General features: G+C 39.2%; 1 protein-coding gene across 1 annotated transcript in view; it reads right to left on the bottom strand.

Annotated features, from left to right (window-relative positions):
- Positions 1-284: 284 nt before the first annotated feature.
- The window catches only part of LOC308104392 (uncharacterized protein), a gene marked incomplete at its 3' end in the record, with an annotated part of 34189 nt that continues 21427 nt past the window's right edge, over positions 285-13046 (bottom strand). The window contains exons 3-4 of the mRNA XM_080454800.1: positions 7764-7905; positions 285-480 (exon numbers count right to left, since the gene is read on the bottom strand). Of these exons, the coding sequence (XP_080310926.1) occupies positions 285-480; positions 7764-7905 (338 nt within the window). The remainder of the gene's footprint in view (positions 481-7763; positions 7906-13046) is intronic.

The raw sequence follows: 13046 nt of genomic DNA, 5'->3' as shown, positions 1-13046 counted from the left end.
GCTGAGAGCACATCATGAGTAAGTATCTGCCGGATGTTCATGCCCCGCTCCTTAGCAATGTCCATACTCCTATGTGCCTAGGCCATGTCTTTGGATGAGACTAACTTCTGCTCCTTCAGAATGGTTGTTGGCGTCTTCTGCGGTTGCTCGTTGAACTGAGGTAACTTCCGCTTTGGTATGGTTGTGCTCATTTTCTTGGTCTTCTCAACTAACCTCTCCTGTCTGTATGAGCAGTAGACACGCTCCCCATTTTTTAGGGGTTAGGGTTAACCCTAACCCTAACCCTATAGACAATTGAGCAGGCGTGGAGTGACCCCTCGGTCAACAGCTTGCTTTGTGAACAGATTGTGCTGTGGCACAGGCACATTGACCATCATTGAGTATGGATTCTGACGCTCTAGCAAGAAGTCCAGCAGCTTCGCCACATTCCGGTTGAATGTAAGGCAGCGGTGGTCCTCAGTGCATGCTGGAGATGGCATTCTGTATGTTTCATGGTGTGGTTGTTGGTGAGAAAGTTGAGGACATTGGTGATTGACCCAATCTCGTGGAACAAGAGCTTGAACTCTGCCACAGAATTTGCATTGTGTGTGGCTCCTACTACAGAGTGACCTCCTGGACCCTTCGACACTCGTTCGCTGAATGGTCTGCTCGACCTTCATGTCACCTCCTACAGCGCAGAATCAGCCTGGGCGATCCCGAATAACCCACTGGCCTATAGAGAAGCGCTGGTAGAGCTCAGGATGTGTGAACTCTAGCACCTTGATTTGTTCAAGATACCATGAGCCATGATGCAGGTATTTTATGCAATCACATTCTGCAATGATTCCAGTTTCCTTACCTTTCAGAGACTACAGCATTCTTGATGACGGCCACCAACAAAATTATTTTTGATTTTGTGGTATGGTTTTATTTGTATATCACTTTTATTCCTACATAGTCTTGTTTGCTAATTTCAACACCCAATTAAAATAAAAGTTAAATGATGTTTAGAATTGTTATTTTCTCATGTACATGTCTTTAGCTGTAAATAAAACAAATTATTATGAAAAAGAATACAATAAAAGGGATAGTAAAGTACAAAATCGTAATTGAATTATTGAAAAATGACATTGATATTGATATTTCAATGACAAGAAGATCCTTAATGGTCAAAACAATATCAGAAATGAATTCTAAATGTCAGAATTAGTTGAAGTAGACTTATTGCACCTGTTTTTACTCCTAACCAAGTTATGGCCAATGTCTTTGGAATAGCAAAACAAAATTGACCATGACCTTGCAAGGTCAAAATCACCCACAATGGTCATAACAATATAAAAAATGAATTCCACACACCCCTATTAGTCAAAATGGAGGTATTACATTTGTTTATACATTCAGAAACAAAAAAGTTGGATTTTCATCATAGCCGATGGCGGCCATTTTTGATTTGGCCATTGCGCCATTCGTGCCACTCTGGCGAACAAGCACCTCCGTGATTTTTCATGTCTAGGGACCCACTGACTCAGTTCAGGTGAGAAATTCCCCCAACACCAAATTGCGAACAGGTCTACAGGCCAGGTACAGGACTATTACACAGTGTATATAAAGTACATGAAAACAGCGGAGGAAGTCATGTCAGTTAATTACAAATATAGATTTTATCAATATAAACGAACAAATTGAATAAAATAAACAAAGAAGTAGATAAATAAGTTTGAAGTAAACATGGATAGAGCAGCTGTTCTGTATATTGTTGCTGTCGGGCAGAAACCTCAAACTTTTCGGCAATTAACGGCCTACTTGATCACTTGATGCTGTGATCATACTACAGCGTCACACAAAGCAAGTAACGCGGTGCGAAGTGACACAGTTTGAGCTTGTAGATCTGATACTTTTGATACTTTTTTATTTGAATTCTGAAACAGATTTGGATATGAGGTTTCGGCCCGACAGACGATACAACGCTTGAAAACAAGGCAAACCTTGGTGGACAGAATTATCATTTGAAGTGTGTGTCTGGGCACCTTTATTTGTAAGTACACATTTCATCCTCCAGCCCATACTGTATAATACACTAATGTATATTCCACCCATACTAACCATACAGCCATCATTCATTTTCATTGTTTTGTAAGTCATGATTCATTTTGAAAAACAATTGTCCATTATCTGATTGATTGTTTCTCTTTGGCTCCTCCCCCAGTACATCATTGACAGTGGCTGCTGATAGGTCGATGAGCCGCTGCATGGTCAGTAAGCCACACCCCCTGGCCACACCCTTACTGCGCTCTACAAGTCATTCCATGTGTTGCTAGCTGACCTTTCTCCACTCATCACATTTTTTACATTACTTTTTTATTGTGTTTTGTGGTGTATTCACTGTGTATTTATCATATGGGGTATGTTTGATTGTTTTCACCCACATCATATATGACTATGTCTAGTACAGATTATAATGAACACAATCATGCCATGACGTACCTAGTATCTTTACTCACATAATGTTTACTACATGCAAGTGCATGCATCCAACAGCATACATGGTTAATGGGTTGACACAATAACACACATCCACAGAAAATAGTCTGGTCGCAGGGGCTGAGGAGCAGGTGAATATAGGGAGTCTTCCTCTTACACAGCCCTGGGTAGGCCACACAGCCTACCCAGAATTTAGTATTCTTTTCTTGTATTTCTTTCTACCATGGTTCAAGTTAAAAGGATTTTCCTCAGTCTAAAATAAAGGTTATATTCAGGTTATATTCAGCCATTTGTCAAGATTTCATTAAGTCACATAACCTTGACTTCCTTTTTATTACTGAATCCTGGCTTGGTGTGGATGACAATGTTCCTCTCATCGCTACTACCCCCCTCTCCTATTTCACTCTGCCTAGACCAGTGAAAAAGGGTGGTGGACTAGCTGTCATCTACAAAAATGTTTTTAAATGTTCCCCTATCACTTTTGGTAATTTCACTACATTTGAAGTTTTTAGTTTTTTAATTAATGGTAAGGACCCAGTACTCTGCGTTTTAATTTATAGACCCCCAAATGGGAATTGTGGTTTTATTACTGAATTCTCAGATTTTCTATCCCTTGTCACTCAACGTTTTGGAAACATAATCTTGCTTGGTGATTATAACATCCATATCTGTTGCCCCTCCCACCCTCTCTCTACTGCTTTTATGAATCTCATTGAATCATTTAACATCACTCAGTTTGTAAATGGACCCACTCACCTCAAAGGTCACACACTTGACCTGGTGATGTCCTTAGGTTTAGCCATCCAAAACATTGAACTGTTCCCTTTTTGTCTGTCCGACCACAAAGCTGTGGAAGCTCCTCTTCCATGTCCCACTCCTAAATGCTCTGCTCCTGTGAGAGCCCATATTTTTAACTCTAAGTCTGCCAGTGCCTTTAGTGATGCCTTCACAGCAATCCCCCATCGGCTGATTACTGAGCATCTTGATATTGATGGCTTGATCGCAAATTTTAACAGTAACTGCACCTCCATCTTAGACTCAATTGCCGCATTTACAACACGCACACCTAAACTAAATAAACAACCCTGGCTCAATGACCATACCCGATCCCTTAGGAGAGAGTGCAGAAGGGCAGAACGCAGTTCGAGGGCAAACCAACTGCACTCATCTCTCACCGCCCTTAAGGAGCTGATGGTGAAATATCAGCGGGCTATAAAACAAGCCAAATCTAGTTACTACTCAAACATCATCTCCAATAACAGCAATAACCCAAGGATCCTATTCAAAATAATCAACTCTGTCACTTCACCGCCAGCTATTACACATATTGATCCATCCCCGGAAGATTTTCTACAATTCTTCATAAACAAGATTGAGACCATTTGGCTACAAATACACTCTTCCACTCCTGATAATTCAATCCCACCCAATACTCCATTTCCACTTAATGAATTCGAACCCACTACTATTCCACTTATCACCAACACTATTTCACAGATTAAATCCTTGTGAAAAAAATTGACATAATTCCCACATCTTTCCTTAAGGAGATTTCTGGTTCACTAGCTCCCACTATCCTCTCTATAATAAATAACTCCTTAGTCTCTGGTTTCTTTCCCTCCTCATTTAAACATGCCCTAGTTCAACCCCTTCTTAAAAAACCTGGTCTTGATCCTCACCTTCCTAGTAGTTATCGACCCATTTCAAAACTATCCTTTCTGTCCAAACTTTTAGAAAAAAACATCTCCACACAGCTCATTGACCACTTACAGCATTTGTTTGAGACCTTCCAATCTGGCTTCAGAGCCCTCCATAGCACTGAAACAGCATTAGTGAAAGTAACCAATGACCTATTCATGACTCTAGATGATGGTGACTCCTCGATCCTGGTCCTTCTGGACTTAAGTGCGGCCTTCGACACAGTGGATCACAAGATTCTGATAAACCGCCTGGAGTCATGGGTGGGTCTTGGTGGCACTGCCCTCCAACTGCTCCGCTCCTACCTCTCAAATAGAACCCTCTCCGTTGTTCTTGGTAATGTCTCCTCCACCTCTGCCCAGCTTACGTGCGGGGTCCCACAAGGGTCCATACTTGGCCCCCTATTATTTTCAGTTTATATGCTCCCCCTCGGTCATATCATTCGTAACCATAACATCCAATTCCATTGCTATGCAGATGATACCCAGCTTTACCTTCCACTCAAAACCTCTGACCCTAGTTGCCTATCCTCCCTCAAAGCATGCCTGGCTGATATCCACTCATGGATGGCTCAGAACTTTCTACAGTTAAACTCCGACAAATCTGACATTATTCTTTTTGGTCCCCTCAGTTCACAAACCACCTTTTTAGACAGTCTTGGCCTCTTGGCAACTAATGTGACTCCCGTTGCAAGGAACCTGGGTGTCCAATTCGACTCCGAACTCCGGTTTGAAAGCCAGATAAAAAAGGTGGTACAAATCTGCTTCATGCACTTAAGGAACGTTTATAAAATCAAATCATTTCTTTCCACAGACAATCTTAAAACTGTTGTGAATGCTCTAATATATTCTCGCCTTGATTACTGTAATGCCCTATACTCTGGTCTAAGCCAAAACCTTATACATCGTCTGCAACTGGTTCAAAATGCAGCAGCTAGGCTCATCACTGGTACCAGGAGATTTGATCACATAACCCCTGTTTTAGCTGCACTTCACTGGCTGCCAGTCGCCTTCAGGATTGATTTTAAGATTTTACTGCTAACTTGTAAAGTTCTTAATGGTCTAGCTCCTAGCTATTTATGTAATTTGGTTGAACCTTATGTGCCAGGGCGCACCCTTAGATCATCTGGCCAGGGTCTACTGGAGATTTATACGGCTAATTTGGTGACCAAAGGAGGTCGGGCCTTTTCTATTAAAACCCCCAGACTTTGGAACAGCCTACCAGAGCAACTAAGGTTAGAGCATTAACGAGTTTTAAATCCCTGTTAAAAACCCACTTCTACTGAATGGCCTTCTTAGCTCCCTGAGATAAATGTTGTTTATTATTGTTCTGTTCTATTGTAAAATGTAATATATTACTGTTATTTCATTATTGCATTGTTGTTGTTGATTGCTGTTTTGATTGTTCAAGCACTTTGTAACTTTGTTTAAATAAGTGCTATACAAATAAAGTTTTATTATTATTATTATTATTATTCTATTGCTGTTCTGTTTCAGATTAAAGGCGTTTCTGCTTATGTTTATGTGTCCCTCGGCCTGACACAGGCTAATTAAAGTGCAATAGTGCCGTGTCAAGAGCTTAAAAGTATAATAGCCGACTACGCCACCTTTTTTAAGTAGAGTTTAAGTCATATAAAAATGCAACAATAGGTTAAAATCTTAAACAGGCATCACAGGTTCGTAGGACAATAATAAAAGCATTGGCAAAATATTTGAAGCAGGGCAGTGCTGCAGTTTAAAAGGTAAATACCGAGTTTAATAATAAAAGCCCTTAAGACCTGAGGCAGATTCTACAAATGCCTTCCAAATCAGTTTTGTGAAACACTTATGTTGCTATTATATAATATATATATATATATATATATATATATATATATATATATAGCTAAAATCTAAAATGACTCAGATGCTTTCCCGGTTATAATGGGTTATTCAATTGATGTTATTAATTGATTGATTTAATTCTTTATTATATATAAATATAACAGTTTGCAAAAGGTACAGAGGTACAGTTATACAATAATGCTAAAAGGATAACACAAACGTCCTGTGGTCCTATGTATTCAATTCATCAGGACATATTAAGACATACAATACTATAAAAGAAATCATCGGCCACTACTATTAGGAGCAGTAAAAGTATATTTACAGAAAAAACTGTGGGGGGTAATTTATTTTGGCAAGCTAGAAGACTATAGGTGCTCTTTATGGCAGTTTTGAAGGAGGGTAAGGAGTAATTATTGTCAGTTAATATATATTTCAGTACAGAATCACATTGTCGTTATCATGGTTGGTTTAGAATGATCATACCATTTGTCTATATGTTATATCATGTGTCGGCTAATGTGGTTTATTTGTGTGTGCGCGTGGAGGGGGGGATATCTTTATTTATTTACGTACTGTTCCACTAACAGCTTCTCCTCTATATAAATTATCATTATCTTCAGATGTGCATTTTGAACACATCATTTGCCAAACTGCAACTAAAGGTGTTTCCTCCCTGTATGTTTCCTCCTCATATGTTTTTGTAGATGACCTTTTTGCCCGAATTGCTCCGCACAAAATGTACAAGTAAAGGGTCTTTCTCCTGTATGAACCCTCATGTGTATTTTTATATAACCCTTCTGACTAAAACCTTTGCCACAAACTGTACAATTAAAGGGCTTTTCCCTTGTATGAGTCCTCATGTGTTTGTTTAAATTACACCTCTGACTAAATGCTTTTCCACAAACCGTACAACTAAAGGGCTTTTCCCCTGTATGCATCTTCATGTGTGATTTGAGATACCCTATGATAGGAAAACCTTTGCCACAAACTGCACAATTATAAGGCTTTTTCTCTGTATGAATCCTCATGTGTGTTTTTAGATGACTTGTGTGATTAAAGCTTTTTTCACAAACTGAACACGTAAAGGGCTTGTCTCCTGTATGAGTTGTCATGTGCAATTTTAGACCGCCTATTTGACTAAAGCCTTTGCAACAAACTGTACAAGTAAAGGGCTTTTCCCCAGTATGAGATCTCATGTGTGAGTTTAGATTACTCCTTTGACTACAGCATTTGCCACAAACCTCACAAATAAAGGCAGCCCCTTTATGAGTCCTCATGTGTGAGTTTAGAGAATCCTTGAGACTAAAGCATTTGCCACATAACTCACAAGTAAAGGGCTTTTCCCCTGGTGGAGTCCTCGTGTGTTGTTTTACATCACACTTTTGACTACGGCCTTTGCTAGAAATGGTACAACTAAACCTCTTCTTTCCTGTGTGACTGCTCATGGAGTGAGTTTGTTTTGATGATTTTAAGTCCTGAGACAGTGTCTTGCTCAAGGACAATCTTTGTCCTTCCACAGTTTGTGTCTTTTGTGATTGCAGTGTGCTTAAAGCTAAATGGCCTTCCCTGGTTTCCTCCCAGTCCTCATCAATATCTTCAGTGTCAGATTCAGAACAGTGTGAAGAGATGAGTTGGTCATCAGCAGTTGGTTGTGATGTCCCACAGTCCTCGGCATCAGCTTGTGTTTTCACGTGTTCAGTTGAGGTGCTGGCTACAGGCTCTGTCTCTCCGTTTTCATCATCATCTTCACTTTCCACTGCTAGTAATGTCAAAATGAACCCATCGGCCTCCTCAGGTCTTTGAAGTAGCTCCTTCAGTTCTTCTTTACTCAGTGGAGGTTGTGGTTCCTCCTGGACCAGACTGGGGCTCCTCACCTGTTGTTCAGGGGAAACCTCTTTGCACACAGGGAGGTGTGGGAAGTCTAGGAAAAAGATACATTAGAGAGAAACACATTGGATGTTAGATCTTTAAGATGTTCCATGCAATGTTTCCTCTGTTTTATAGCTGTGGGTGGGATACGATGGATACCGTTGGCTTCAGTTCTTCTCTTAATCTGTATCTGTACCTGTGCTGTCTTTCCCAGCGGGATCATTAAAGATCTGTCTGTCTGCAAATAAATGTCAAACAATGAATGTATCATCATTATTCAAAGACATTTCTTACTAACATTTGTAAAGTGGGCACCCCATATGATGAAAACATGAAAAATGCAGTGTTAGTAAAAAAATAATGTGATTATTTTATGCTACATTGTGCCGTAAAAATTGAAATTTGTGCCGGTATCATATTTGAGATATTTTAAGTTATGTTTATGAGCTTTGCACCCCATATTTAGTGACTCCAAATCGAACCACAGTGGTCTTATTCGTTTGTGCTTTTTGTGCCGCTCAACCGAATATGATAGACAAAAATCTGCATTACACAAATAACAGTTTTATTGAAACAGAGAGAGTTGCAGAGACCACATTCACCCTTTTACTATACATATAGAAATATTAAAATAATATGCTATTAACAGATTTTTTTCTTGACAATTGAAATGTACTTTGCCCTTAAATTTTCAATCCTCCACACTGGATCTTGGAGCTATGTTAACAAAACAACTGAAGTTGACTTTAGTTCAGTTGACAACTACGCAAAAGTTGGTAATTTGTGCGCACTGGTGGCAAGTAACTAAGTACAGTAAATGTATTCAGAGGTATTTTTACTTGGAGTATTTCCGATTTCCAACTTTTACTTCTACTCCACTACATCTCAAGAGGAAAATATTATACTTCACTACAATTATTTGAAAACTAGGTATATAGGCATTAGCTACTTTGTGGATTTTGATTATTATATTACAAAACATACATTACTATAGAATAGAATAGAATAGAATAGTCCCCACTCCTTTGGGATGTTATTTTTGTCACATTATATGTATACAATTATAAGCGACCTCGTTTTCTGTAAAGTTGCTTGTAAATATTGGTAGTTGCTTCTTATTTGTTATTATTATTTTGTTGTGAGCTTGTAGATCGGCTATTTCCAAATCGTCTATTTTCAAATAGCCTAATAGTCACTTAAATCTTTGGGCTTGTTTTCATTGACCTGGTTGCTTATTTCTCTCAAAAATCTGGCACCCCTGTCATTGTTTAGACCAGGGGTATCAAACTCATTTTGGGGTGAGGGCCAGATTGGTCAAATGGTGACTTGATGGGGGCCGGAACCAGTTGCGGACGCACATGCGCGCTCACACGCACTCAGACACTGCTACTAACTATGCATATCACTTTTTTTGTATGTATTAAGAAGAATAGCTACTTTAATTATTGACATTAAAAACAAACAATGCAATTTGTAATAATAATAATAATAATAATAATAATAATACAATTTTAAGTAGAATAATTCAATTTGAAGTTAATAATACCTGGTAATGTGTGTGGGTGGTTAAATAATTAGATTTATAGAACAACAGTGGTGTAAAGTAACTAATTACATTTACTCAAGTACTGTACCTAAGTAAAGATTTGCGGTATTTTTACTTTACTAGAGTATTTCCAGTACTTTTACTTCTACTCCACTACACCTGAGTCACTGCTATAACTACAGTTTATCAAAATTCTTGGCCAAAACCGAATACCGAATATAGGAAACACTTGGCCGAATGGCTGAAAATGATTATTTAAAAAAAATATATATACATTTTCTTAAATATTATTTTGTACCATTACTGTCACGGCTATGCCTCTGTTGTAGAGCTACATGATTATGGCAACACTTATCATAACTATAATCCATAGATCAGTTATTTAAAGCATATTTTTAGAATTATTTATTTACTATTGTGTAGTAATATAATACAATATGTCTCAAAACCTTAGCATGCCATACAGTTGAAGTATTGCAAATTAAAACTAACATCGAATAGCCTAACAAAAGGCAATATAATGTCTGCAGTTCAGGCCTGGAATTTCGTCATTTTAGGGGCAAGGCCACTTGGCCTTTGGTGTTGTAATTTTGGCTATTTTCACGATTTTAAATTGTTTTAAATAATAATAAAAAAAGGAACATACAAGATTTCCAACGATAATATATAGCCAATATATGGTTCTGTATCAGTATATGAGCCAGTTTTTGCAGATTTCATTCTAATTGGCTACTATGTCTGCATTTTTTATTTTTTGGGCTCCCCAGTGTCTCTTGTACCCCAAAAAATATTTTTTTTAACATACAGTCATTCATTCTCATTTCAGAGATTTTCAGAATGGGCGTGTCTGAACAGGCCATTTCAGAATGGCAATGCAAGTGACATCACTTGCATTGCCATTGCATTGATGATGGCCAGACAGAATTGCTCAGTAGCCCCCCCCTGCCCAAAAGGACGTTTTGGTATTGCAGCTGAAAGTGCTTTATAAGCCAGAGACAATTGACTTGGGATGAGTATATCTGAGTGATGATTTAGGCTCAAACCTTTTGAAAAAGGTTTGAGGGACATACACCATATGATATTAAATATCAAATATTTTTTTTTAATTCATGGTGTAGATCCTTTAATGACCTTGGCTGTGGCTTCACGGCTTGGTCATTGTTCTCACATAACAAGTTTGTCCAGTATTCAACCCCCAGGCAGCCTCAGTAAGGAGCTGCTGGGCGCTGGCGTTTGTTTCTGCCTTTTTTTTTCTCTCTCTTTTTTTTCCCTTGGAGGTAGTATTAAATGCCGTTTTTTCAAATCACCTCGCGGGCCAGATTTGACGACGTCGCGGGCCAGAAACGGCCCGCGAAACACCAGTTTGACATCGCTGGTTTAGACCAACGAAGAAAAAAATGCGGAAGCGAGCTCCTTTCCAAGACCAGTGAACAAGACACTGTATTATGTTGCACAAACTTTAAGTCATTACAGCACGTATGGTTAATACATTTTATTTTGGGATGTACAATACATGAAAATTACGGGAGTAATAACGCGACTTGCGTCGATAACTAATGGAGAGCGGACATTACTGCGTTTGGCTAAAACTAACAGTGTGTTAGTAACAACATTAAGCTAACTATTAGCCAAATTCGGCTAGCGCTCGGAGGACCTCAATGTTATTTTCGATTCCACTTCACATTAACTCATTTATATCATATTTACATGCCGAGTTAAGCTCTGACATTTAAGTGATATGTAGCCTGATATTACCAGATTGCTACTGTAGGTTTAGAATATCTTAGACGATTATTATTTAAAAAAAAGCTCTGCTGGAAAACGAGCCTATGCGAGAAGACAGTCCCCGGGATACGACGGGACACATATGCACATAAGTGAAATTCATCCTCTGCTTTTTACCCATCCTATAACAACTAGGAGCAGTGGGCAGCCTTCTCCCTCCATTGGCGCCCGGGGAGCAATTAGGGGTGAAGAGTCTTGCTCAGGGACACAAATCGACACATTGCTGGCTTGGCCTGGAAACGTACCTGGGACAACCAGGGCCTCTGGCTCCCCATGCGGGCTCACTAACCACTCTGCTATGGCCGCCCCCATTTTACGAAACCTGCAAGCTCACCATGCGATGCGACGTGTTGTAAGCTTGTAAATCTTCTATTTTCAAAAGATTTGTATTGAACTTGTGAAATGGGACATTCTGCATAATGAGTACTTTTACTTTTGGTACTCTAAGTATATTTTGATGCCAATACTTTTGTACTTTTACAAAAGTACATTCTTCACATTCTTCACTTTTACTTGTAACAGAGTATTTCTACATTGTGGTATAGATACTTTTACTCAAGTAAAAACAAAAATTGAGTACTTCTTCCACCACTGCTTGTGCGTCATCACGTTGTACGCTGTGCAGCACTTTCTACGTATTGTGTCATGTGACTTCCCTGCAAACAAACCGTGAGCAGCAGAAGCAGATATTTTTTGTGAGTGTAAATGTTATAATGATAGCTTTTACAAGTAATAATTAAGACTTTGATTCGATTACATGGTCGACGTCCGTGATGCTTGTTTATTGAAAATGTTTACTTTGGACTTGTTGTTTAGTTTAGTTCTCAATTTCTTATTCCAAGGACCCCCGGTTTTGGTGTGCATGATTACGCCACAGACTCCCTTCACTCGGAGAGTGTGGAACCAAATGGACCCTCAAGGGGTGCATTAGGTTCCATTTGTACACTCACAGTTAGAGATCTAAAGGTCCATTTGGTTCCTAAGGGTCTAAAGTTGTAATGTTTGAGAAACCATAAATGCTCATAACTATGCTTTGGAAACTAATCATTTCTATTGTTGGAATTTTGCATTTAACAACACCATTGCATATAAAGTCATTTTGGCGCGTTGAGCTTGTAGATCGGATATTTTCAGCAAGGGCTTGCCCCAGAATAGGGACGTTAGGGTTCAAGTGGTTAACATGGCTGTTGAAAAAGAAATATCAAAAGATAAACCTAACTGTCTTTAACACTCAACTGTTAAACCAATAATAGACGGACGCGTTTTGCCGTCGAGCCTTCCTCAGCGAGGACTATGAACAGTTCAGAAACCTCCCTTCAAGTCACATCATCTGTAGGTCTGGTATTTTTTTGTAAGAACAATGGTTTCTATTTCAGCATGCTAACTTTCCAGAGTCCAGCTTTGAATCCCCATCGATGATATGATTGATAGGTACGTTTCTAAACTGTGAACATCCCAGGAGATGTAGAGTAGTGCTGCACGGTTCTTGCTCAAATGTGAATCACGATTTTCCTGCATAAGAATCGAGATCATGATTCTCCCACGATTCTCATTGTTTCAATGAAAATATATATATTTATACATATATACATATATACATATATACATACATACATACATACATACAGTGGCGTCTCGCTAGAAGACCGCCTGGCAGGTAAGCGCCGCATGGGGACAGTGGATGAGAGGCAGAGAGAGGACCAAGAGACAGCGCTGCAACTGATCGCACCTGCGTGACCGGCCGGGCGTTGGCTACAAACACTCTCTGCTCTCTCTCTCAGTAGTACTGACTCTCCATGGTGAACAGACGGGCGCCAGGCGGTAAGCGAAACACTCCACTATTTCCCTTCCAAAACCGAAAC

This window comes from Gymnoscopelus braueri (genome assembly GCF_963280865.1).
Source record: "Gymnoscopelus braueri genome assembly, chromosome: 17".
Taxonomy (NCBI): Eukaryota; Metazoa; Chordata; class Actinopteri; order Myctophiformes; family Myctophidae; genus Gymnoscopelus; species Gymnoscopelus braueri.
This window is presented reverse-complemented; position numbering and strand designations above follow the sequence as displayed.